At 45.0% G+C, this 27,754-nt stretch overlaps 1 protein-coding gene across 4 annotated transcripts; it reads left to right on the forward strand.

Moving 5' to 3' along the window:
* Window positions 1-772: 772 nt before the first annotated feature.
* LOC112250388 (centrosomal protein of 170 kDa protein B) lies at window positions 773-27,075 on the forward strand. 4 transcript variants are annotated; one of them, XM_024420481.2, is made up of 20 exons: window positions 773-1,152; window positions 3,462-3,599; window positions 7,020-7,109; window positions 13,048-13,126; window positions 13,261-13,319; window positions 13,488-13,605; window positions 14,944-15,060; window positions 15,222-15,734; window positions 15,861-17,146; window positions 17,492-17,680; window positions 17,869-18,010; window positions 18,110-19,900; window positions 23,510-23,765; window positions 23,902-24,073; window positions 24,347-24,385; window positions 24,933-25,070; window positions 25,302-25,390; window positions 25,531-25,624; window positions 25,728-25,779; window positions 25,991-27,075. In XM_024420481.2, exons 2-20 carry the CDS (start codon window positions 3,495-3,497, stop codon window positions 26,245-26,247), a joined length of 5,586 nt encoding a protein of 1,861 aa, XP_024276249.1. In that variant the 5' UTR covers window positions 773-1,152; window positions 3,462-3,494; the 3' UTR covers window positions 26,248-27,075. The 4 variants fall into 4 exon arrangements, with proteins under 4 accessions (XP_024276249.1, XP_024276250.1, XP_024276252.1 ...); XM_024420482.2 differs by having other exon boundaries at window positions 17,887-18,010; XM_024420484.2 differs by lacking the exon at window positions 24,347-24,385.
* Window positions 27,076-27,754: the final 679 nt, after the last annotated feature.

Consider the following 27,754-nt stretch of genomic DNA (forward strand, 5'->3'; position numbering starts at 1 on the left):
TGGAGCTCCATGTGGAGGGAGCAACACAGCCAATTGCTGAATTCTCAATTGGCCCCTAGCCCTTATCCTAAAAAAGAAACAATCCTAGATTTGAATGACATTTGGCATTACATTTGGGATGTTATTTCTTCAGCTAGTTCCTCAAGGAAATTCTATTTCAGCAAAGCCATATTTGGCATGCATAGTGCGCCATCTTCTGGCTCAAAAGGCTATGCAGTTTATTATTAAATAGTGAAGGTTGCATTATTTGCCGTTAATCTTAATCAAGATAGGCCCATCTTGGATAAAGTGTAATCATAACAAGATCACAAAATAAGAACACACATGAAAGGTTAAGCATTAGATTTTTTGGGGCACATAATGGACAAATTAAGCATCTAAATCATCCATGACATGATAGTTTTGCAGGAAGCTGATTTGAATTCATTATTTATAATTGACCATTAACAGAAATTACACCAATTTCAATAGCCTCCTGTAGGCTACTATATAATCAAGGGCGTGGATTTACAGGCTATCCAAAAGCGCGAGGTACAGACATGTAGTTTACCAGGCCTACCTGGCAGTCCGGGTGGGATGAGAAGGCACAGTCAATATCCGTAATAATAACACACTTTTGCAACATTTGAATTCGTATCAGCAATCCAAAATTCGCTGTCAGCCTACACTACAATTATTTTTTTATTATAATGAAAACAAAAGACGTGACGTCATCACATAACGGTGTCCAATGCCCCTCACGTGAATGATTTTGAAACCACATTTTCAATATCCAAAAATATTTCAGCAAGAATCTGCAACGAATCTTCGTTAGACAACGCTTGTTCATATTTATTTGGGATAGACATAGCTATATAATCCTGCATTGGGCATACATTAGAGCAGGTGCACCACCAGATAACTGAGCATCTGATATTCGCCGTTGGTCCTGCTGGGCGTTTGGAGGCGGCGCGCTGGTCAGACAGAAATGCCATAACAGCAGCATCGATATCCTCACCCGAAGTGCAAGTTGTTCACCTGGACCCGCGTAACGATCGATTTGAAGCCACATTTGACCACAGACTGGGCTGGTGCGACACGGCTGGTGCTATCTATTTGATGGTGACATCGTTTGTTGCTTTTTTGTGGGGAGCAGCATCTGGAATATTGTAGGTAGGTCGTGAGGATTTCAATATTAGAAAATTACATTATTTCATCATGCCAGTGGCCTAGGCCTATCTTATTTGGTATGGTCGACGGCGATGTATTTTGGGTTAAAACGATCAAGATCTAGCTGGTCCTCACTGAATGGGGCAGCAGCCTACTCCAGCCTTTTGGCGCTAAACGCGCCTTTTTAATGTTAGCTACATTGATTGTAGCATTCTGTCCATGGCAGTATCGACAGTTGCATCCTCTGCCTATAGCTATTAGGCTATTGCGCCCAGTCAATTGTATACGTTGTATCGCAGTAGGACTATTTGAACTAACAATAGTGCTGGGCTGGGCATATAAGGCAGACATCATCATCCAGTCGGTTTGGCTTCTCACTGACGCGAGCATCCGGCACCAGCTGCGCTGTCTGATCCGGTTATTTAATGAACAAATTAAAGGCGTTGGAGAAACTATTGAAGAAGCGAGTCAGGTCGCTTCAAGGACACATTTAGGTTGAGCTTGAATGTAACTGGGATTTCAATTATCATATAACGGTGCATGTTTCAAAGAGGGCATGCAGACATTATGTAGGCTATCACGTGCATATTATTGGCTACTGACACCGGCCTGTAAATGTAGTGTGGAAATTGATGCGATGCCTATTCTCAGTATGAATAATATGTGTGTTTATGAATCATTAAGATTTGCTTCAGAAATATGTTCCATTGTTTCCATTTGAGATGAGCCTAACATTTGCTTTCTTATAGTCAGTATGTTGCTACCTATTATGCAGTAATAATATTCATCACCATAGGCCTACATTGTTATTTCGTATGGGCAGCTCTGGTTTTGGGTGTCTGTAAGGCTTACTTAGCAGCAATAACACTTTCTCGGGTGTTCACTGTAACACGGAGCTATTCTAGTGAGGATTCTAGTTAGGGACAAACTATTGAATATGAGAAACCTCAATGAAATGTGATATTACACAAAACCGTGGTCTTAAGAAGTAATATCACAGTGCTGTAGGGATAGGGCAGGGATCTTCCATCCACGTTCTAGCTGCTATAAAGACCTCTCCATCTTCCTCTCTCCATTTATTTCTAATGTGAGCATTGTTGCCTTCGTTTTGGTATCAGAGCAACACCACCCTTGTCCATTGCAGTACATTGACCCTTTTTTAAGCTTAAACCTCCCTGTTGAAAGACAAGCATTCAGATTACAGATCAAAGGCCTGCGATGCTGTTTGCTGCTATTAAAGCCCCTCTTCATTTCAGTGCTATATCGCTATTGCCGTACTAGCAGTATCCCCCTGTCCTTTACAACCCTGATCTAATACACGTGACTCAGCATCCTGACGAGCAGCTAATGAGTTAAATCAGGCGTGTTAGAGCAGGGCTGGAACAAAAGCCTGAGCAGCCAGTAGCTCTCTAGGAGAGGGCTGGCCCTCTCTGGTCTAGGGCGTGGTTCCAGTGTTTTAGTTACAACGTAGCATCTTGGGCCCTCTGTTTCACATCCCTTGCCACCAGTCACAAAGCTTGTGGTGTCATAGCAGCGCTGACTTCTAAACAGAGGACTATGGGCTTACCTACACCACTGACTTAGCTACAGTACCATTCCCTGTTGGTGACATTGAACCATTGCAAAGGCACACTGACAGTAGTTACTGATCATTCTCACGGAATGCTTCATTAGTGTCATTTGAAAAAATACTCTCAATCTCATTTCCACCCAAGCATAAGCCTGCCTTATTTTTCACTGATTCCACCACCCTTTCTCATGTTATTTCCTGTGAATCAGCATCCTGCACGGCATGTTGGGACTGCAGTATGAATAGTCCTGTGAGTGAACAAGTGAACTCAAATAACAGGTCAATCAATTCATGCCCTGCTCCCTCAAGGGTGTCCATAGCAAGGCCTACGTTGAGCAGATCGATGTACAATGGATAGTGACAGCATTGAAATCAGCAGTTGATAGTTTGTTGGTTGAGTTGATGAATAGGTTACGGTTCTTTGACGTTTTCTAGACATCGTTTAACTCTATTTGCTGATGTGTCTACAAGACTTGACAGTGTGTTGGACTTTGTGTGTTACCACAACACTGGAGCAATGTAAATATTTTTGTGCCACAAAATGTCTATCTAATGGAGAGCTCTGCCCATTGGATGCATTTTATGATGGCAATTTATTTTTTAAACATATTTTAAGGGACAATTGGTCAGTATGATCGATTGTTCATAATTATGGTGATGGCTACCTCCCTGAATGGATACCATACTGTACATTGCACCTGTCCTACCCTGACATACTGTATGCGTCTCCTGTGTGTCCCAGGATGCAAAGGGGTTTCCCAGGGGGCCTGTGAAGATGAGCGTGACATCATGGTTCCTGGTCAGCAGCTCTGGCACCCGCCACCGTCTTCCACGAGAGATGATCTTCGTGGGCCGGGAGGACTGTGAGCTGATGCTGCAAGTAGGTGACGTGGCCGTGGCCCTGACAACCTCCTTTAAGAAGCTTCATATTGATGTTACTCTCTAATCTAATGCATCATCTTACCCTCAGGCGCAGAGAACTAGAGATACTATTGTATACCATGTAGTCCTCTTCTTCATGAGGAAGAGGGGGAGTCTGTGAGTAAAACTCAGTGACTACTAAGATCATTCAGAGATGATGTCTGTGGCTGGAGTAGGGCAGTAAATAAAACTGTGTTGTCTGTCATGCTACACGGGAAAGCGAGAAAGGCTGAAGAGGGTTGTCTGATAGGGTAGTTTACTCACTGTCCCATGGGCACCATTAGCAGAAGGTAGTTGTGCCCATGGGACAGTGAGTCATCCACCCAGTCAGAAAAGCCTCTTCAGCCCGCCTCAGCCGCTGTCTCTTTCCTGTGTAGCATGAAAGACAACAAATTGATCAACACTCAAAATATGTCAATCTATCCTCCTTCTGAAAGCATGCTCACTTTTATCCGATCATGTCAGCGTTTGCTGTCTGGAGGACCTGTGCAAGGGTTTCTACAGTGCAGTAGCATAGACTAGTATTTCTAAAATCCAATCAGAAGAGCCTTCAGGGGGTGCCCAATTTTGTTGCATCCCACTTGATTCAACTAATCAAGGGCTCAGTGATTAGTTGATTAGTTCAATCAGGTGTGTTAGTGCTGGGCTAAGACAAAATGGGAACCTCCTCAGAATCCTTCCAGAAACACTGGCTGACTATTTGTAATGGTAAAGGCTCTTTTTATGACAATCTGATTGGCTACCATACAGTAGGAAGGGGTGGCATAAAGGGGAAATGGATGTCAAACATCACAGAAATCACTGAAGGAAGCAGACGCCTCTCAACAAAGGTCTCTTATTTTGGGATGGTCAATGAGATGGTATGTCGATAAAGTTGTCATCTGGTTAGAGCTAGCACTCTTGTCTGTCGGCTGGAGATCACTACCTTCCTTATTGATGTGTGGGTGGAACAGCAACGTAATTTTACATACAGATATTTATAGCCACATTGATGTACCATTTCACTGCATAGTTCAGATGACTGTAACGTTACTCTGAACAAGACGACTGGCTATCTACTATTGGTGTCTGGCTTTGGCCAGTCAAAGCCTCAGCCCTTGATATGACAAAAAGCAACACCTAGATACACTCTGATTTGCTACTAGAGGAAGCCCTCAGTTATCAACAAAAGTCTGAAGTGAAAAAGAGGCCGTTTAGAGCGCTGGGAGTTATTAACCTTGGCATGTTCCAAAATGCGGCCTATTTTTTTTAATTTTATGTACAGTATACTGTATATAGTTCCTACCAGTTGCCGTGGCGCCAGCTCGGAGATCCTGATGATGCAGAGCTGTCTGCCCCACAGTGTCTTCCGATGTGGCCATCTGTTGCCAATAGCAACAGCTGAGATGGACTTTTTCCTCACACGGCGAATGGTTGGCCTGTTGCCATCCGGGAACAATATTGTGTTATAGGACTAATGCTTTCTCACCCGCTCCTTCAATCTAAACCCAATTTGTTAGTATACCTTCACTTTAAAGTTAGTCTCATTATCCTCCCGAAGCCCTCTGAAGGGGACAAAGGTCTTCTCTTCTCTGTGTTGTGTGTAACTTACACTTCCTCCATATTGTTGGCCACAGATAACAGGCCTTTGTCCTTCCTACCTGCCGAGCCACAGCAGTGTCTCTGACTCCAGCAGTATTTATCACCTTTTTTTATTTGTTTAGTGGTGCAAGTTACCTCATACATCTGGCAACAATGATGGTATTGCGTAGCTCCAAACACTATTTTGAATATATGACACTGGTGCAACTACACCATTTTATTGAACTGGATTATTTGTAATGATGTTATTATTAATTGAAAACGGATACAATGCTTGTACAAAGCTACTGTTTTGATAGTAGACTGCCATTGTGGCCCTTAGCCATTTTAGTGCCATTACTGCCATAGAGTATTTTGTTCAGTGGTATGGGGCCCCCACCTGAGGTGGTTCATGACTGAGTTGGACTACCACCCTTTGTCTCTTGTATCAGGCTTCAGTATCACTAGGTCTTTCATCATTATGTGTTTAACAGTGATTTTTGCACTGAACTAGCCTAGCAACTTGGCTAGGCAGAATGCTTTTGGTCTCTGTCTGAAGCACTCTGGATACTTGTCTGGATGGTGGCTCCTGTCATGATGTGGTTGAGTTTCGTCTCTGACCCATTTCACTTCCCGGATGTAACCACATTGGAACATTTCCCTCTAGCCTTCTCCCCTGTCATAGTAGGGAAATCCTTTTCAACTGACATGGCCAACTTTTTAGTAACTGTACCCATTAACTTGTTTTGTGAGCGGGAAATGTATTGAGAAATGGATAGAGAAACACTGCTCTTTAGTAGTGACTGTCAAGGCAAACGCCTGCCATCGTGTTAGTGTACTCAGCACAGGCATGTTCAAGGCAGTAGTGAGTAGGAGGATGGGAATGTAAAGTACATTTTCTTCTGCTCATCATTCATACAATTCACCAAATACAACTAGATGCTATTAATTATCTAGTGAGTCATTCTCCAGTTCCCTTGCATTTGTATAGAGGCCTGTTGGACATGCATCGGTCAGATTCCAGAGACACACGCTTTTAGATAGTCTGGTGGGATTGAATTATTCGTCTTTTAAATGGTGTTTAGAGTGTTCTAACGTTTGCGTAGTCGCGTCCCACCAGAAAAGAACCCGTGTGGTTAATGGAATCCACGTGGCTTAGTTTGAGGAGTCTTACGGTGAGCCGTATTGAATTTAGCTCGTGAAGTCTTTCCTTCACATGTAGTCGAGAAACAGGAGTTCGGCTACATGTCGTCTTGGCAAGAGTTTGCACTTTTGGTTCTGTTCCGTTGGTTCCCATAGGGACTGAATCAAGTATTTGACATATGCGCCTGTAACCGTTAACTTCCTAGCATGAGGGTATAGAGTATCATACACAGTATTGACATGTTGCTTACTTCATATGAGTAATGGAGGTATTGAAAATAGTCTTGCAAATTGCATCACTGCAGATTGTAAATTATAGGATTTACAGTCACTGTCATGTGTAGTAATGGTACATCTTAAGGTACAGGTGTAGGATCTTAATTTGAGCCAGTTTTCTACAGCAGGAAAATAATCTTGTAGCAAGATAAAATGTGGATTATAATTCATGGACATTTTTGTAGGGGTTGGTACATTGTTTGTCAGGGAAAATTAAGTATTTTTAAACCTCAAATGCACTACAAGTTGAGCTTTTTCTGCATTGCAGGAAATGTATCCTGCAATAGGGTGATCAAATTAAGGTCCTACATCTGTAGTATGAAATTTATTTAAAAAGAGATTGTAATTGTAGGACACAGTGGAAGTAAACCATCCATGGTTCTCTCCTTTTCTTTTCCAGTCTCGAAGTGTGGACAAGCAGCATGCCGTCATCAACTACAACCCTGCTACCGATGAGCACCTGGTCAAAGACCTGGGCAGCCTCAATGGAGTGAGTACCCAGGGGAGGGAGGGGTAAAGAGGAAGGTACAAGCTAAAATACTTTCAATAGAAAGTTAAACGGTCTTTGGTACAAGGACTCCCCTTACTACACACAGAGATAAAAAGGCCCTAGATGTTTCAGTGTTCTGTTAAGTAAGTTCTAAGCTTAGCATAGTAGACAAGTGCCATTACGTGCTTGCTTAAGCTGGTTATCTATTTTACATGGGTGTGTTAATGCTAGCTAAAAGAAGCAGAGAATTATGAATGGTTAAGAGCTGTCCTATGACGTTAGAAACACAGAAACTATCTGCTCATGCTGTATGTAGGCTACTGTGCAGTGACAATGTAAATGCTAGTTCTAAGCTTAGCATAGTAGATACGTTCCATTAAGTGCTTGCTTAAGCTGGTTATCTATTTTACATGGGTGTTTATAAACTGGACGGTTAGAGCCCTGAATGCTGATTGGCTGAAAGCCGTGGTACGGTATATCAGAAAACTTTGAAATAACTTTTTTACTAATTATGTTGGTAACCATGTAATAACAGCAATAAGTCACCTTGGGGGTTTGTGGTATGGGGCCAATATACCACAGCTAATGGCTGTATCCAGGCACTCCACTTAAGAATAGCTCTTAGCCTTGGTATATTGGCCATATACTACACCACTTCGTGCCTCATTGCTTAAAATATACAGTGCCTTCAGAAAGTATTCAGGCCCCTTGACTTTTTCCACATTTGGTTATGTTACAGCCTTATTCTAAAATGTATTAAATAAAAAATGTTCCTCAGCAATCTACACACAATACCCCATAATGACAAAGTGAAAACAGGTTTTAGACATTTTTGTAAATGTCAGAAATATTTTATTTACATAAGTATTCAGCCCCTTTGCTATGAGACTCGAAATTGAGCTCAGGTGCGTCCTGTTTCCATTGATTATCCTTGAGATCTTTCCACAACTTGATTGGAGTCCACTTGTGGTAAATTCAATTGATTGGACAGGATTTGTGAAGGCACACACCTGTCTATATAAGGTCCCACAGTTGACAGTGCATGTCAGAGCAATAACCAAGCCATGAGGTTGAAGGAAGTGTCTCTAGAGCTCCTAGACAGGATTGGCTCGAGAAACAGATCTGGGGAAGGGTACCAAAAAATTCTGCAGCATTGTATGTCCCCAAGAACACAGTGGCCTCCATCATTCTGAAATGGAAGAAGTTTGGAACCGTTCCAGACGTTCTAGACGACGACCAATTCTTATTGCTTTTAGCCGCACCCTTATTCTACTCCTACTCTGTTCCTCTGGCGATGTAGAGGTGAATCCAGGCCCTGCAGTGCCTAGCTCCACTCCTATTCCCCAGGCGCTCTCTTTTGACGACTTCTGTAACCGTAATAGCCTTGGTTTCATGCATGTTAACATTAGAAGCCTCCTCCCTAAGTTTGTTCTATTCACTGCTTTAACACACTCTGCCAACCCGGATGTTCTAGCTGTGTCTGAATCCTGGCTTAGGAAGACCACCAAAAATTCAGAAATTTTAATTCCAAACTACAACATTTTCAGACTAGATAGAACTGCCAAAGGGGGCGGTGTTGCAATCTACTGCAAAGATTCTGTCCTACTATCCAGGTCTGTACCCAAACAATTTGAACTTCTACTTTTAAAAATCCACCTCTCTAAAAACAAGTCTCTCACCGTTGCCGCCTGCTATAGACCACCCTCTGCCCCCAGCTGTGCTCTGGACACCATATGTGAACTGATTGCCCCCCATCTATCTTCAGAGCTTGTGGTGCTAGGCGACCTAAACTGGAACATGCTTAACACCCCAGCCATCCTACAATCTAAACTTGATGCCCTCAACCTCACACAAATTATCAATGAACCTACCAGGTACCTCCCCAAAGCCTTAAACACGGGCACCCTCATAGATATCATCCTAACCAACTTGCCCTCTAAATACACCTCTGCTGTTTTCAACCAAGATCTCAGCGATCACTGCCTCATTGCCTGCATCCGTAATGGGTCAGTGGTCAAACGACCTCCACTCATCACTGTAAAACACTCCCTGAAACACTTCAGCGAGCAAGCCTTTCTAATCGACCTGGCCGGGGTATCCTGGAAGGTTATTGATCTCATCCCGTCAGTAGAGGATGCCTGGATATTTTTTTTAAATGCCTTCCTAACCATCTTAAATAAACATGCCCCATTCAAGAAATTTAGAACCAGGAACAGATATAGCCCTTGGTTCTCCCCAGACCTGACTGCCCTTAACCAACACAAAAACATCCTATGGCGTTCTGCATTAGCATCGAACAGCCCCCGTGATATGCAGCTGTTCAGGGAAGCTAGAAACCATTATACACAGGCAGTTAGAAAAGCCAAGGCTAGCTTTTTCAAGCTGAAATTTGCTTCCTGCAACACTAACTCAAAAAAGTTCTGGGACACTGTAAAGTCCATGGAGAATAAGAACACCTCCTCCCAGCTGCCCACTGCACTGAAGATAGGAAACACTGTCACCACTGATAAATCCACCATAATTGAGAATTTCAATAAGCATCTTTCTACGGCTGGCCATGCTTTCCACCTGGCTACTCCTACCCCGGTCAACAGCACTGCACCCCCCACAGCAACTCGCCCAAGCCTTCCCCATTTCTCCTTCTCCCAAATACGTTCAGCTGATGTTCTGAATGAGCTGCAAAATCTGGACCCTACAAATCAGCCGGGCTAGACAATCTGGACCCTTTCTTTCTAAAATTATCTGCCGAAATTGTTGCCACCCCTATTACTAGCCTGTTCAACCTCTCTTTCGTGTCGTCTGAGATTCCCAAAGATTGGAATGCAGCTGCGGTCATCCCCCTCTTCAAAGGGGGGCACACTCTTGACCCAAACTGCTACAGACCTATATCTATCCTACCATGCCTTTCTAAGGTCTTCGAAAGCCAAGTCAACAAACAGATTACCAACCATTTCGAATCTCACCATACCTTCTCTGCTATGCAATCTGGTTTCAGAGCTGGTCATGGGTGCACCTCAGCCACGCTCAAGGTCCTAAATGATATCTTAACCGCCATCGATAAGAAACATTACTGTACAGCCGTATTCATTGATATGGCCAAGGCTTTCGACTCTGTCAATCACCACATCCTCATCGGCAGACTCGACAGCCTTGGTTTCTCAAATGATTGCCTCGCCTGGTTCACCAACTACTTCTCTGATAGAGTTCAGTGTGTCAAATCGGAGGGTCTGTTGTCCGGACCTCTGGCAGTCTATATGGGGGTGCCACAGGGTTCAATTCTTGGACCGACTCTCTTCTCTGTATACATCAATGAGGTCACTCTTGCTGCTGGTGAGTCTCTGATCCACCTCTATGCAGACGACACCATTCTGTATACTTCTGGCCCTTCTTTGGACACTGTGTTAACAACCCTCCAGGCAAGCTTCAATGCCATACAACTCTCCTTCCGTGGCCTCCAATTGCTCTTAAATACAAGTAAAACTAAATGCATGCTCTTCAACCGATCGCTACCTGCACCTACCCGCCTGTCCAACATCACTACTCTGGACGGCTCTGACTTAGAATACGTGGACAACTACAAATACTTAGGTGTCTGGTTAGACTGTAAACTCTCCTTCCAGACCCATATCAAACATCTCCAATCCAAAGTTAAATCTAGAATTGGCTTCCTATTTCGCAACAAAGCATCCTTCACTCATGCTGCCAAACATACCCTTGTAAAACTGACCATCCTACCAATCCTCGACTTTGGCGATGTCATTTACAAAATAGCCTCCAATACCCTACTCAACAAATTGGATGCAGTCTATCACAGTGCAATCCGTTTTGTCACCAAAGCCTCATATACTACCCACCATTGCGACCTGTACGCTCTCGTTGGCTGGCCCTCGCTTCATACTCGTCGCCAAACCCACTGGCACCATGTCATCTACAAGACCCTGCTAGGTAAAGTCCCCCCTTATCTCAGCTCGCTGGTCACCATAGCATCTCCCACCTGTAGCACACGCTCCAGCAGGTATATCTCTCTAGTCACCCCCAAAACCAATTCTTTCTTTGGCCGCCTCTCCTTCCAGTTCTCTGCTGCCAATGACTGGAACGAACTACAAAAATCTCTGAAACTGGAAACACTTATCTCCCTCACTAGCTTTAAGCACCAACTGTCAGAGCAGCTCACAGATTACTGCACCTGTACATAGCCCACCTATAATTTAGCCCAAACAACTACCTCTTTCCCTACTGTATTTAATTAATTAATTAATTTTGCTCCTTTGCACCCCATTATTTTTATTTCTACTTTGCACATTCTTCCATTGCAAATCTACCATTCCAGTGTTTTACTTGCTATATTGTATTTACTTTGCCACCATGGCCTTTTTTTTTTGCCTTTACCTCCCTTATCTCACCTCATTTGCTCACATCGTATTTAGACTTGTTTATACTGTATTATTGACTGTATGTTTGTTTTACTCCATGTGCAACTCTGTGTCGTTGTATGTGTCGAACTGCTTTGCTTTATCTTGGCCAGGTCGCAATTGTAAATGAGAACTTGTTCTCAACTTGCCTACCTGGTTAAATAAAGGTGAAATAAAATAAATAAATAAAAAGAGTGGCCAGACAGAAGCCACTCCTCAGTAAAAGGTACATGACAGCATGCTTGGAGTTTCCCAAAAGGCGCCTAAAGACTCAGACCATGAGAAACAAGATTCTCTGGTCTGATGAAATCAAGATTGAACTATTTGGCCTGACTGCCAAGCGTCACGTCTGGAGGAAACATGGCACCATCCCTACAGTGAAGCATGGTGGAGGTAGCAGACTGTGGGGTGTTTTTCAGCGGCAGGGACAATCAAACATCTCTGGAGAGACCTGAAAATAGCTGTGCAGCAACGCTCCAACCTGACAGAGCTTGAGAGGATCTGCAGAGAAGAATGGGAGAATCTCCTCAAATACATGTGTGCCAAGCTTGTAGCGTCATATCCAAGAAGTCTCAATGCTGAAATACGTATGATATACGTAGGGTCTGAGTACATTTGATATTTCCATTTTTAATACATTTGCAAAAATGTCTAAACTGTTTTTGCTTTGTCATTGTGGGATATTGTGTGTAGATTGTTGAAGGGGGGACAATTGAATACATTTTAGAATAAGGCTGTAACGTAACAAAATGTGGAAAAAGTCAAGGGCTCTGAATACTTTCCAAAGGCACTGTACCAAGGCTAAGAGCTGTTCTTAGTCACAACGTCTTATTGCTATTCTAAACTGGTTTCCAGCATAAATAGAACAGTAAACAAGTATTATTGTGTCATACCCATGGTATATTGTCTAATCAGCATCCAGAACCCAAACTACCCAGGTCATAATGACATACAACATGACAACTGTAGACCAACAGTGCTGCTGAGGCCATTTTACTGAGTAGTCAAGCAACTATTTTCCCTTTCAATTGTGAAAGCCTCTGGATACTGCTGTGAAATGGGAAATTGGTGGTTCGGAGCGGGAGATTAGCTCTTATATAGTTCACTGAACTGTTTGTTGTGCAGCTGATGCAGACTTCCCTCAGTAGTAGGTGGGCAACATGGACACTTTCCAAGTAGCTTCCACTAGACTGGATTGATCATGTCAAATTAGCCCAGCGCTACCGTTAGGCTAAGGGCTTGTATCTATGCGTTGTTAAATCTCTAGCAAACATCTCCTCTTTGCATCCAGGTTGTTTTCTCTTCACATATGGTCCAGTGGGCCGTGCCACTAGTTTACCCTCGCCTTAGCCATACAGTTGTTCTTCTGTACTGGACTGAAATACCACTGAAATTCTTGCTCTTGTGTTGAAGGTGGATGAGTTGGTGCACAGTGTTTATCCCAGGACCTGGTGGAGACTCATGTTACATGTGATCCTTCAACATCTCCTGTTTACAGTAACCAACTATGTTGTGTTCCCCTCTAGACCTTTGTGAATGACCTGAGGATCCCAGACCAGATTTACATTACCCTCAAGCTGTCTGATGTCATTCGCTTCGGATATGATATCCTTTTTTTCCCCTCACGTCATCAGTGCATAATTCTTGTGCCATATATGCGTAATCAACATTGGCTTTGGAATTTGGTTGAAATTGCTTGTCTGTGATGTGATTGGCTATTGCCTTAACCTAGTATTTACATTCCCATGTGTACGTCCTGGAGAAGAGCCAACACAAAGTCCCAGAGGAGGCACTCAAGGTCAGCTTTCTATGCTAATGCAAACCTCAACTGTATTCAACAATAAACCCTAACCCGGACTAGCTTTTCAGACCGTACTGGTCTACCATCGCATCATTTAGCTGGAGCTCTCTTCGGCAACTTGAGTGTGTTGTTTTTTGAGTTGTGTTGCGCCTCCTGCTGTTTCAGCATGAGAAGTACACCAGCCAGCTGCAGATGGGTCTGAGAGCCTCAGAGGGGAAGAGGGCTGAGCTCCTGGATGACAGGTCCAAGCTAGAGAAGACGGACAGGAAATCTCTGTCTCAAGGTGAACGTTAGCGAAGGCTTCAAACCTGTTTAAATGCTCTTCCACTGTATATTTCCACGGTATGTGTTTTTTTTTCTCTCATAAAACAAAGCTCATTAGTAGGAGGTCTAGATACATGTCGTGCTCATATTGATAGACCTGTTTGGATAACTACATGATGTGATAGAGGCTTTCAGCTCATGACAACTCCGGGAATTGGGACATGGTGGGTTGCTCTCTTTTCATTTATCTCACTGATTAATCCTTAAGATTGCGTCAATCTAATGAACATAATATTTGATTTTGATTTAATACAAAAATCCCCATCGAAATCCGTCAGCTTAAGCTAGAGATCTGTTTTTGGGCTGCGTCTCAATCCACTGCATCCGCTGATGTCGCCCCTCCGTGTCTGCTGTGGAGGGACATGGTGTGGTTTTGGGCATGCGTCTCAATCCACTGCATCCGCCGATGTCGCCCCTCCACGTCTGCTGTGGAGGGACATGGTGTGTTTTTCTATTTCTTTTGGGATGACACTAACACAGCTGTTTAACTTGGCTGAATGATCCAGGATTATTCTGATTTATAAACTGTGACTCTGTAATATCTGGAAGGGTATGGTGTGTGAGGATGATGAGTATTTGAACTTTGCTCTGCTCCTCAATAATAAATAAATGTCCCTCGACCATGATGTCAGCATCAGCTCATCCTATTTCAACATGCTCCCCCTCTTTGTCACCCCTCTCTCTCCCTCGTCGGCGGCTGCATGCGGACACCTCCAGTCTCCATGGTGATGGCTACTGCACCCATAGTCTCAGCTCAGCACTGATGGCCTGCTTGATTTTTTTTTTGCTCTGTAATTCACACTGGCATCCCCACTGCCAATTGCTCTGCCAGAGAGTAATCCTTACGTCATAAACAGGTCACGATCAACTATCTATCGACTAAAGGCTTTATAGGCTGCCTGCGTTGTGACCTCTGGCTGATGAGTCCCTGATACTTTATGCTTTTCCTGCGAGGCTGTGACGGCATGAGTATAATCCAGTGGATAACAACTGAATCTATCAAATCAACACACAATTATTCTCCTCGTTTACTGTAGCCTCGGCAGTAAAAACCTTGAACGAGCGCTGCCTCGAGATCAACTGGATGTGCTGGACACATTGGATGTAAATAACAAGCTTTATAAATAAATAACAAAAATAAATAACAAGCTTTATGTGTGTCTGATTTGATGTATTCTAGTGGGCTAGAGACAAACCTTGAATATTCTTTCTCTAAACTCCCAGTGGACCAATAGTAGATGATGACTGCTGCAGAGAAATGAGTCCTCTCGTGTGTGTGTGTGTGTTGCGTGTTCAGAGACTCCAACCTCCCGGCCCACTCCATTGTATGGCCAGCCCTCATGGTGGGGGGAGGAGGATGCGGCCAGCAAAAGACAACACAGTGAGGGACATCGGTCAGAGGAGGGTCACCCAGGTCAGTGAATCTTCGATTCACACCATTTTCATTTGGGAAATATCATGTAAAAATGTTTGCATTTCCTTTTTTAAAGAATAGAAATGAACAAAATGGTTTATGCTTGTCTTTTCATTTGCTTGTGTAGCCTCATTGGTGCTTTCATACCTATCCATTTGCAGAGATTCCTAAAGAAGGTTCAGCGTTAGATTCAGAGGTGAATGGCTCCCTGTTAGAGTACAGGGACGCCCAGGGCAAGTCCAGCTTCTCCTACCATCGGGAGCCCAGCTACTTTGAGATCCCTACCAAGGAGTTTCAGCTGCATCCCAAGTCCCCGGGGGCAGAGCTCCACGAGATCCCTACCAAGGACACGCCCCATGCCCCTTCCACCCCCACCTCGCCCACTCCCCCCGTGGTGCAGAGCCACGCCTCCTTCACCATAGAGTTTGACGACTGCACCCCAGGCAAGATCAAGATCAAGGACCATGTCACCAAGTTCTCCTCGCGCCAGAGGAAACAGCAGCAGGTGTCCGGCAAAACTCTGGCCACCACGCCCACTGAGGAGATGTCAGCCGAGTGCAAGGTAGCAGATTGGTTGGTGCACAGTGATGTCAGAATGATGAGAAGGCGTCCCACGTGTGAGGATGTTTACAGTGTCAAGAGTGACCAGGCCGTAAACATCAAGAGCCTCAAAGGTAAGAGAGTGGTACTTTAAAAAAGACATGTTCATAGAATTCTGTACGGTGTTGGGAGGTTTGGGAAGGGGCTGTGTGTGTGTGTTTTCTGTCCCTCATTTGTGGTCTGAATGTATCTGTTTCTAGGACACCAGCATGACGATGGGACCCAGAGTGATTCTGAGGACCCGGTTTTAGGGAAAGGGAAGCAAAGCAAGTCACACCACCGGATCCAGTCGCAACATTCGATCCAGTCTGAGCTTTCGCTGTCAGAGCTGTCAGAACCGTCACAACAGACTGTGCGGTCATACCAATTAGTTCCGTCACAGCAGACAGTCCAGTCGCACCATTCAATTCAATCTGACCAGTCAGTGCCGTCACAACAGACAGTGCTGTCAGTCCAACCACACCAGACAGTCCAGTCAGTTCCATCACAAATGTTACTCCAGCCTCAGTTTTCTCCTCCCAAACAGACCCCAGTCTCTCCTGTGGTTCCTGAGAGGCCCCTGTCTGAAAGCCCGTCTGAGGTTCGCTCCCCCACCATGGGCCCCTCTAAGCCCGACCCCCAGGAGCCACTCAGCCAGCAAGCATTCATCATTGAGTTCTTTGATAACCCGCGCAAAAAACGCTCCCAGTCCTTCACGGCCAACCCCGCCCACGCAGACTCTTACTCCACCCTCAAGGCCAAGCTGGAGCGGCGGAAGGGCGGGGAGAGGCCAAACTCCATGCACGGACACATCCCCCCCACCCAGCAGGTGACTGTTCCTCTGAAGGGCCAGGGCCAGGGCCAGGGCCATGGCGGGCCTCTGAGGTCGAGCTCCCTGAAGAGGGAGAAGACAGAGGAGCCCTTGAGTGGAGGTAGTGCCTCCTCTTCCTCCGGTTCTGGGCCTTCCTCTCGTGCTTCTTCTGGCATCACCATCAAGCTGTTTGGCAGTGTGGGGAAGAAGTCCAAGCTGGCCCAGGAGTTTGCAGCAGAGTTCCTGATGAAGGATGCAGCCCACATAGCATTGTCCCCCACCAGAGATAAGACGTCTCCTCCCATGTCCGCTCCCCCGGTGATGATGATGTCACCCTCTCGCACCCGCATTCCGTCTCCCTTAGACCCCCCGTCCTCTGTTTCCTATCCCTCCACCCCCTTGCAAACTACAGCACCACGTTCCTACTCTCCAACTCCTGCCACTCATTCCCCAGCCCTAGCCCTCTCTCAGCCCCCGTCCCGCAGCCCTGTCCAGACTGCCTCTCCAGTTCGCTCAGCCGTCCCCTCCACGACCCCTCTAATGCCGCTGGGTCTGGGGGTGTGTGGGGTGGACCCAAAAGCCTCCAGGGTGGTGAGGAACGAAGAAGAGGACAGTCTGAGTGATGCCGGCACGTACACCATTGAAACAGAGTCCCAGGACAAAGAGGTAGAGGAGGCACGCAACATGATCGACCAGGTGAGATTGTAGCAGCCGGAGGTTCACCTTAAACATTCTCAATTTTTAAAGTCTGTCACCACCATGACTTCTTTGGTGGGATGGTGGACCTTTTCACATGCTGCGTATAATTATTGTACTGTATCTTCTCCACTGTTTGGATTGCTACAATTCTAACAAGTGGTATAGTTCTAGAATAAACGATACGATACCTTAATAGGAATACCTTGAGGGACGCATGCTGAGAACTTCCTCTCCTTACCCAGTATCCCCTTTCACCCCGTCCTTCCTTCTTTCCCTTGCAAAGTCCCATTGTCCCTTCTCTTCTCCTACCTACCTCATGCATGCTCTGTCCCTCCCTGACAGGTGTTTGGTGTCCTCGACTCACCGGAGTACAGTGGTGCCGGAGTGTATAGACCCATCATTAATGATGGCAAGGACGAGCCGGCAATGCTCCGGCCTAGTGACGCTAGCACTGTGGATCAAATGAAAGCAGTGTCTATGCATGGCTTTAACCCAGCCGCTCTCAGTGGGGCCCCCTCAGGCCCCTTCCAGGTAACCTCACCGTCCTACGCTACTGGAGAAATAAGGGACTTAATAAGTTTATTATTTGTCCTTCCTTTACTCCCTTTGGCTTCTACAGTGTCTCTCCTTACAATGTTAGGATTGTTCTTGGAAGGAGTTTATAATGGTGGGTATCCTTCGACGTTGTGCTCTGTATAGCTGCATCTAACCCCTCATAGTTTCCTACACGGTTTCAGGTGCCGTCTTCTAACACTGCAGCGCAGGAGGAGGGGCCTAAGTGGGTTTCTCGCTGGGCCAGTCTGGCAGACAGCTGTGCAGAACCAGGCTGTACTCCACCTCAAGGGAAATTTGCAGAGGGAGGTGAGTCGTCTGCACCCACTGACCGCTCTGCTCAGAACTTATGTGAGCCAACTGGAATTAAAATATGTTTCTGAATTTAAATATGTTTCTCTTTCCTAGATTTACGATTGATGAGTCGGTTGATGCCTAGCCACAGCGTGGATAACTCTGAGTCAGAGGGGAGCCAGAGTTGTAGGATCAGGAGGCTGCTTCCCCAGGTTCCCCCTGGAGATGGAGACAAGCCAGAAAACCCCACCCCCAGCATCCTGATCCGCCACGAACCCCCCTACCCAGGCCCCGAAACCCCCCTGGAGAGGAGTAGTGGTACGCCTCGGCATCAGGACTCCACCCAGAGGCTGTGCATCCAGGATGATGTAGACCCAGACAGCTTGAGTGATGCCAGCCGCTCTGACGATGGCTCTGTACTGGAGAGGACCAGGAAGAGCCAGGGGAGAACGAGTGGCGCTACCTCGCCCGGGGACGCTGGACCTCAATATAGGGGTCAAGATAAGCTATCTCCGACTCAACCTACCAAGTCCACCTCTTTTTACATTGGTTCTGAGGAATGCAGCTTAGGCAAGCCGGACCTGGCCCGAAGCCCTTTTCTGTCTCAGGGGCCTGATAGGGGGCGAGATGCCCCTGCCAAAACCTTCCCCACCACCGTCCTTATCAGGCACCTGAGCAGCCACGAGCCCCGGAGGTTGGGCATCAAGCCGAACAACTCAGCGCCCAACCTCCACTCTCAGCAGGACAAGGAGTCTAAAGACCCCAGTAAAGACTCTCTAGGGACTTCCTCGTTCGTCAGGCAGGAGAGCTTCACCAAGGAGCAACCCAGTGACGACATCCAGATTAAGAGGCTCCCCCACATCTCCAGTCACCCCACCCTGAGGGACATGGAGCAGAGGAGGGAGACTGCAAAGGACCCACAGCCCTTCCTCCGGGAAGCAGCAGACGCCTCTCTCTCCTCCCTGGAGGTCAAGTTACCCTCCTCAGGCTCCGGACACAGTTCTAAGAGAGGAGGTTCCTCCAGTCACATGGACGACTCTCTGTCTGGGGAATCCGATGTGGATACAGCCAGCACTGTCAGCCTGGTCAGCAACAAGAACACCCACGTCACCACAGGCCCCAAGAAGAGGACGGCCGCCAGGTCCTCCTCCAGTCCGTCTGTCCAGGAGAAGGGCCACCGCCAGCCCACGGCCCGCGAGCGCCTGTCAGAGAAACGCCGCAATCACGCAGCTCCCGGTGATAACTCCAGCAGCAAGGCCGAGCAGGCCAAGCGCTTCCAGATGCGGCGCAGCGCGGGGAACTGCGGTTCCCTGGAGCTATCAGAGGACCAGCAGAATTCTGGCCAGCACTGGCCTGACACTGCCTCTGACCATGAGACCGGCTCCCGGCCCACCAGCCGCAACAAGAAGCTCATAGCTCCCCTACAGAAAGAGGACAATGGGAAGACCCCCAAGAGTGCAGCACAGCAGGCACTGATCCGCTCCAACAGCCTGTCAGCACCACGGCCCACCAGAGCATCCATGCTGCGCAGGGCGCGCCTGGGAGAGACCTCTGACAATGATGGTACTGAGACTGACCGGGGATCCCAGAACTCAGACCACATCGTTGCTCCCTCCAAGGTGTCTGCTGACGGGAAGAAGCTCCTCTCCAGACTGGACATCTTGGCCATGCCCAGGAAGCGAGCAGGCTCCTTCACTACGCCTAGTGACAACGAGTCCTCCATCACCACCCCTTCAACCCGGCCTGGCTTCTCCAACCGGAGTGCAGAATCAACTGGGCCGGTCAGGAAGACATCAGTGGGTGAAGCAGGGGCAAAGCAGGGGGTCACAAGAGGTTCTGGTGCCCCTGGGAAGCAGGCCCTCACCCGCACACGCTCCAGCGGGACTAAATACTCCAGCACAACCAGTGAGTATTATTGAAGTTACCATTGAGTAACTTCTCAATCTGCATAGCCATGCTATTTGCTTGCACAAAGCAATGCAGAGAACACGTTTTTGTATCTTGAATTGTAATTTGTGATTTAAAAGTCATAGCACCTTTTTTTTGTAAGAGTGTATCTAGAACCTGAAGGATTCTTCAGCTGTCCCCATAGGAGAAACCTTTGAAGAACCCTTTTGGGTTTTACCTGGAACCCCAAATAATTATACTTTGGACTAAAAAGGGTTATCTTATGGGGATAGCCAAAGAACCCTTTTTTCTAGAAGTGTATACAGTATGATCAAATTTAAGACTGACTGGGGATTGTCATGATACAAATTCATATTTTTATGATACTGGGATGTTGTGTATGTGTTCTTAATTACTGTTTTAAGGTTACTGCTTTTCAGGACCATAACTGTCTGCCTGCCACTGGCTCAATACAGACTTTCTCTGCAACTGTCAGTGCAACAGACACCTTTCCACATTACACTAAAGAATTGTTAATCATGATTTAAAAGTCCTACAGTGTGTCACGTTCTGACCTTAGTTCCTTTGTTTTGTCTTTTGTTTTAGTATGGTCAGGGCGTGAGTTGGGTGGGTTGTCTATGTTAGTTTGTCTATGATTTTCTATTTCTGTGTTTGGCCTGGTATGGTTCTCAATCAGAGGCAGCTGTCAATCGTTGTCCCTGATTGAGAACCATATTTAGGTAGCCTGTTTTCCATTGTGTTTTGTGGGTGGTTGTTTTCAGTCTTTGTGTGTCTGCACCAGACAGACTGTTTCAGTTGTTTTGTTATTCAGTGTTCAGTTTACTTTATTAAGAAGATGAACACGTGCTGCGCATTGGTCCTCACCTTCTTCCCGCGACAGCTGTTTCACAGTGCTGTGAAAAGGGATTTGCCCCCGTTCTAATTTTCTCTACTTTTACATATTTTTCATGCTGAATGGTCTACAACCAAAACCAAATATTAGATAAAGGGAACCTGAGTGAACAAATAACACCAAGACATACTTATTTAATTTATTTCATAAACTAAGTTATGCAACACCGAATGCCCCTGTGTGAAAAAGTAATTTCCCCATTACACTCAATAACTGGTTGTGCCACCTTTTATCTGCAATGACCGCGTACACAAGCTTCCTGTAATGTTTTTGGTTTTGCAGCGTTTGGTTTTCGCCAGGCATAATGGGACCCATGTTGTCCCAAAAGTTATACTTTTGACTCATCTGTCCATAAAACATTCTTCCAGGAGTTTTGATGATCATCCAGGTGCTTTTTTGGCAAACTGGAGTCTACTTTTTAGGTGACATGGGTCCAATTATGTCTGGCGAAAACCAAACCCTGCATTCCAATGGTCAAGCGTGGTAGTGTGATGGTTTTGAGAATGATTTGCTGCCCCAGAACCTGGATGACTTGCCTTAATAGAAGGACCCATGAATTCTGCTCTGAATCAGAGAATTCTACTGGAGAATGTCAGGCCATCTGTCTGTGAGCTGAAGCTGAAGCGCAGCAAGACAAATGATCCAAAACACACAATCAAGACTACGTTAAAATGGCTAAAAAGCAACACATTTGAAGTTTTGGAATGGCCTAGACAATGTCCAGACGTGATCCCAATTGAGATGTCGTGGCAGGATTTGAAACGAGCAGTTCCTGTTTTGAAACCCTACAAATGTCACTGAGTTAAAGCAATTCTACATGCAAGAGTGGACCAAAAATTCCTCGACAGTGATGTGAGAGACTGATCAACTACTACAGGAGGCATTTGGTTGCAGTCATAGCATCTAAAGGTGGCAGCACAACCAGTTATTGGTTACGTTGTTATGCAACACCAAGTATAAAAAAGTATAAGTATAAAGTATAAAAACCAAGTATAAAAAAATGTAAACTCCGGTTCCCTTTATCTAATATTATGTTTTGGTTGAAGATCTGATAACATTCAGTATTAAAAATTTAGAAAATCAGAAAGGGGGAAAATACCTTTTCACGGGACTGTATATGATCAAATTTAAGATTTGAAAACTAATTCAGGTGCACACAAAAACACAGGGCCACTGAGTATTGAAACAAGGCCTGACAATGAGTTGAAGTGACCTTTTCCACCCTTCATAGTGAATGTGTCTCAGTCTCCCTTTTGAGATGCATGCTGGTAGGCTGTATTTTGGCTTGTCCTGTAGGAGCTCAGTGTAGTTGCTACGAAGCAGTGTGATGATGCCCTCTGCTGCCTGCTTCCGTTTCAATAGAAACACAGCCTCTGGTGGAAGCAGACTGAACCAGGTTTTCCTCTAGGATTTTGCCTGTGCCGATCTCCATTCTGTTTATTTGTTATCCTGAAAAACTCCCTAGTCCTTAATAATTACAAGCATAGCCATGACATGATGCAGCCACAACTTTGCTTTATATGGAGTGGTACTCAGTAATGTATTGGATTTGCCCCAATCATAACACTTTGTATTCAGGACAAAAAGTGAATTGCTTTGCCACATATTTTGCAGTATTACTTTAGTGTCTTGTTACAAACAGGATGCGTGTTTTGAAATATTTTGTTTATTTTTAGACTTCCTCCTTTTCACTGTGTCAATTAGGTTAATATTGTGGAGTAACTACAATGTTGTTGATCCATTCTCAGTTTTCTCCTAACACAACAATTCAACTCTAACTTTTAAAGTCATCAATGGCCTCATGGTGAAATCCCTGGGTGGTTTCCTTCCTCTCCGGCAACTGGGTTAGGAAGGATGCCTGTATCTTTGTAGGAAGGATGCCTGTATCTTTGTAATGATTGGATGGTGTATTTTTTTTGACCCGTCTACCAATAGGTGCCATTCTTTGCGAAGCATTGGAAAACCTCTCTGATCTTTATGGTTGAATCTTTGTTTGAAATTCACTGTTCGACTGAGGGACCTTTATAGATAACTATGTGTGGGGTAAAGAGATGAGGTTGTCATTCAAAAATCATGTTAAACACTATTGCACACACACAGTGAGTCCATGCAACTTATTATGTGAGTTGTTACTAAGCACAATTTTACTGAACTTATTTAGGTTTGCCATACCAAAGGGGTTGAATACTTATTGACTCAAGACATTTCAGCTTTTTAATTTTAAATAATCTATAAAAAATCAGAAAACACAATTCCACTTTGACAAAGAATGGGATATTGTGTGTAGGCCAGTGGCACAAAAAAAACTCTATTTAATCCATTTTTTAAATTTAAGTCTGTAACACAGCCAAACATATAAAAAGTCAAGGGGTGTGAATTTCTGAAGGCACTGATAATTAATGACCCATATTATGCAGAGCTGGTGTATTGCGTTTTTAATATTGTGGTGTAGTATTTGCAATCCCAAGGGTCTGTCAATGACTAATGTTGTTCATATTATAAAGGTGGTGCTGCTGGGAGTCCCTATTTCTGCAGAAAAACTATGATTTTTTTTAGCTGAAATGTTTTTATTTATTTTAAACACCTTTCCCCTGGAGCAAATTAGGGTTGCCGCACTTCATGGCTGACCCTTTAAAACAAACAAAAAAAATGGTATGTATCCTGTTACTGCATGAGATATGGATCAAATGAAAAACCGTGCTGTTATCTGGTAGGTTCCCGTCAAAGGCAGAAGGGTTCAGACTACACCTCCACATCTGAAGAGGAATATGAGGCCAGCTCTGGAACCCCCAAACACAAACGCTCCTCCCACATGTCTGCTGCCACACAGACCCCCCGGGCCCAGAAGGAGAAAGCGGCTGCAGAAGTTGCCCGGTCCAAGTCCGGCTCACTGGAGTTGGAGGAGGACGAGGTCCAGAATGAGGATGACCACTACCAGAACTGGACCACACACAGCGCCGAGATAGCAAAGTAGGGTGACATAATGGCACTATGGATCACCTGGCTGAAACCACATATTGAGCCTTATGATTGGCAGCTGTAGAACATGCATTCTGTACGTATGTATTTTTTTATGTGGTCGTGACTTGTGTTTCTGTCTTCCCAGGCTCAGTCAGGACTTGGCCAAGGACCTTGCCATCCTGGCCCGTGAGATCCATGACGTGGCGGGGGACGGGGACTCTCAGAGTTCCTCTGGAATGGGTACCAACCCCTCCCCCAGCTCTGCACCCAACACGCCCGGGCCCGCATCCACCATCCCCATTTCTAGCCGGGAAGAGGTGAGCCCGCCCACTACCCATAATACACTTCAAACATGCACCTGACCTGCACCTCACGCTATGTACAGTTATTTCCATCCCTTTGTAATGTTCTAATGCATAATACAACTGCACTGGAGCCTGTGGGAATTTTCTTCCCTCTCTATAAGTTATTTTAACCATGTGCCACTAAGATCTTACATCAAAATGATGTACAAGTCCAGCGACGCGTGCAAAGGATCCCTTATCATTTTTTAGATTATCATGAGCATGTTTCTGTTCTCTACTGTACAGAGGCCATGTACATCTTTGCGAGGGGTCCTCCCATCTCAGGTGCATACCTCAGATACGTCTGTGTCTGTCTCTGTCTGTCTCCTGCAAAGGTTGATATTTGTTTCCTTCACCTCCCACACTCTTCAGGCTATCATCACTAATCCAAACACTCGTATGCTGTTGGATTTATCATACTGTGATGTTCTATGTGTTCTTAATGAGTTTTTATGGTGACAGATTTTCTGGACCATAATTGCTTCCCACTGACTCACTTCAGACTTTCACTGTCACTGCAACAGACACCTTTTCTCCTTCCACTAATGTCGCTTTTTTTCATGGGCTTGTATCCCAGCAAAACTAAAATTCACTGCTCACAGTTCAACTGCTCTCACTCCTGCATGTTGCCTTGGTGCATGCAATCACAAAGCACTAGTCACACTGGTCGATTTTTCTCTAGTACAGAATAACCGAGATATTGTAACTTCTTATTCTCACTGTGCCCTTGAAGTACAGTAGAAGGCTTTGAGGCACTGACTCCCTCAGTAGTCATGGCCATGTCAGTTGTTCAGAACGTGCGGACCATGCACTGATTCTATTCTCTTTCCAGCTGGTCCAACATATTCCTGAGGCCAGCTTAAACTACCAGAAGGTTCTACTATCGCCAGGTTCTACTGCTGTCATGGACCTGGATCCTAACATGAATGACCAAGACCCAAGCTCTAAGCCACGGTGGAACCGTGAAGAGGTCACTTTCCTGTCACCCTTGTTTCTCCTCCCTTTAGAATTGCACTTTCACTAATTATCAATGATTTGGAAACTTAGGCTCACTCAGAAACAAACTGGCACTCAGGCTACACAAAATGAGCTGTTGCAGTTAATTTTGGTCTTCTGGGAATTAGACTTAAGTATATTAATGTGTGTGAAACTACTTTGCGAACACTTTGGGTGTTTGACATTCACCATTTTCTCCCTCTAGGTGATTTTAGACAATCTGATGTTGAACCCTGTTTCTCAGCTCTCTCAGGCCATTCGGGAGAACACAGAACAGCTGGCTGAGAAAATGAAGTAAGGGAACTTGATGTACCTTGGCTCTTACCTTGTATAATTTTAGCATTGTATGTTAAATGGAAAAGAGCTAGTCAATGTATTCCTCTCTGCCTGGCTCTGAAGGATTATACAATATATATATATATTTTTTCTGTCAGGGTTTTATTCCACAACAAGACTGAGGCCTGGGAGGAGATCGAAGCGAAGATCAATGCTGAAAACGAAGTCCCCATCCTCAAAACATCAAATAAGGTACAGAATTGGTAGACAGTCACATCTTACGTTGATAGTGTAAAACTGAGGACATTATATGGGAAAATGTGTAATCGTAATCATTTTAATTCTACTGTCACAGGAAATCTCTTCCATCCTGAACGAGCTGAGAAGAGTACAGAAACAACTAGAAAGTAAGAGTTACACATGGGTTTTTCTTTGTAGATAAAAAAAATAATAATAATCTTCCTAAAAATGTACTGGGAATGAGATGTTGAATTGCTTTTCCTGAACGGCTTCATGTCTGCATGACCTATTCAGGACATCTAAATAAAGCTGAACACATATGATCCAGCAGGCCTACGGAATCTAATAGAACATGGAATGTTCGCTTTGTTGTTGTAGTGATCAACAGCATTGTGGAACCCGGTGGAGCTGGCAGTGGGAACCCAAAGGTGGCAGCATTGGCTACTGCTGCTTCAGGAGGACAGGCCACCAGGTCCCCCTCGCGGCAGAAGAAATCCCCCAGTAAGCCCACTGGGCCTGGGGACAGACAGCGTGGTGCTGGCCCTTCAACCAGCCCCACCACCTCCAAACCCAACGCCAACGAAAGCACCAAGAGGACCACTCGAGGCCCCAAAGGGGCAAACTTTATGGCCTGATCAGAGTTCCCAGGTTTCTGTAGCATCTGCTGGTGGCGACTGCCTCCCTTCACCACACTGTCATTTGTAATGTAAAACTATCATGATATACTGTATCTGTTTTGACTGGTAAAGGTGTACTGTAATTGAGTACCGCTGTAACCGAGTACCACTGTTTAGAATGGCTTCTTCCACATTTGTACAAGCTCAACTAAAAGTAGGCAAAGCTGAGTAAAATAAGTTGTAACTTGTTGCTTTAATAAGTGGATTGTGTACAAAATAATGTCCATATGCCTTGTCTACTTGTCCTGTACAATGTGTAGTAGCTCAGTACTGTAGGCTTGGCCAGATGCCCAAGATAAGACAGGCTACATTCTTGCACCAACTTTGTTACCATAGTAATAATCTTGATGAAAACAGTCCTAGGTGTCCATGAGAACATGTGATGGACTACTTCAATGACATGGCAAAACAGAGCAGCATTAGAGAGGTTGGTTGCAGTGTTCTGTGCTTGTCTTGTAAAATATGATTCATTGAATGTTCCTGAATGACTTGGATATTTTACTGCTTGGAAAAAAAGCTACTGAATGAACTGACGGACCACCAGTCTCCCTTTTCTCAACTTGATTGTCTGGTATTGTGAATAGGCTGAAGATTTGTTCTATATGAATGCTGTGCGTACAGAATGTTAGGATGGTGTGTCATACAATGTTCCAGATTCCAAATAAATGCAGTATACACTATACAGCATCAGAAAGAGGGGAAAAAGCATACTTAGAAGGCCAGCATCCCAGAGTCGCCTCTTCACAGTTGACGTTGAGACTGGTGTTTTGCGAATACTATTTAATGAAGCTGCCAGTTGAGGAATTGTGAGGCGTCTGTTTCTTAAACTAGACACACTAATGTACTTGTCCTCTTGCTCAGTTGTGCACCGGGGCCTCCCACTTCTCTTTCTATTCTGGTTAGGGCCAGTTTGTGCTGTTCTGTGAAGGGAAGATCTTCAGTTTCTAGGCAATTTCTCGCATGGAATAGCCTTCATTTCTCAGAACAAGAATCGACTGATGAGTTTTTGGCCATTTTGAGCCTGTAATCGAAACCACAAATGCTGATGCTCCAGATACTCAACTAGTCTAATGAAGGCCAGTTTTATTGCTTCTTTAATCAGAACAACAGTTTTCAGCTGTGCAAACATAATTGCAAAAGGGTTTTCTAATGATCAATTAGCCTTTTAAAATGATAAACTTGGATTAGCTAACACAATGTGCCATTGGAACACAGGAGTGATGGTTGTTGATAATGGGCCTCTGTACACCTATGTAGGTATTCCATTTAAATATCTGCCTTTTCCAACTACAATAGTCATTTGCAACAATAACAATGTCTACACTGTCTTTCTGATCAATTTGATGTTATTTTAATGGACAAAAAATGCGATTTTCTTTTAAAAACAAGGTCATTTCTAAGTGATCCCAAACGTTTGAACGGTATGGAACAAAAGAGCAAAGCCTAGGTCAAATCTTAGATTGTT

The sequence above is a fragment of the Oncorhynchus tshawytscha genome, linkage group LG05 (assembly GCF_018296145.1).
Source record: "Oncorhynchus tshawytscha isolate Ot180627B linkage group LG05, Otsh_v2.0, whole genome shotgun sequence".
NCBI classification, from domain to species: domain Eukaryota; kingdom Metazoa; phylum Chordata; class Actinopteri; order Salmoniformes; family Salmonidae; genus Oncorhynchus; species Oncorhynchus tshawytscha.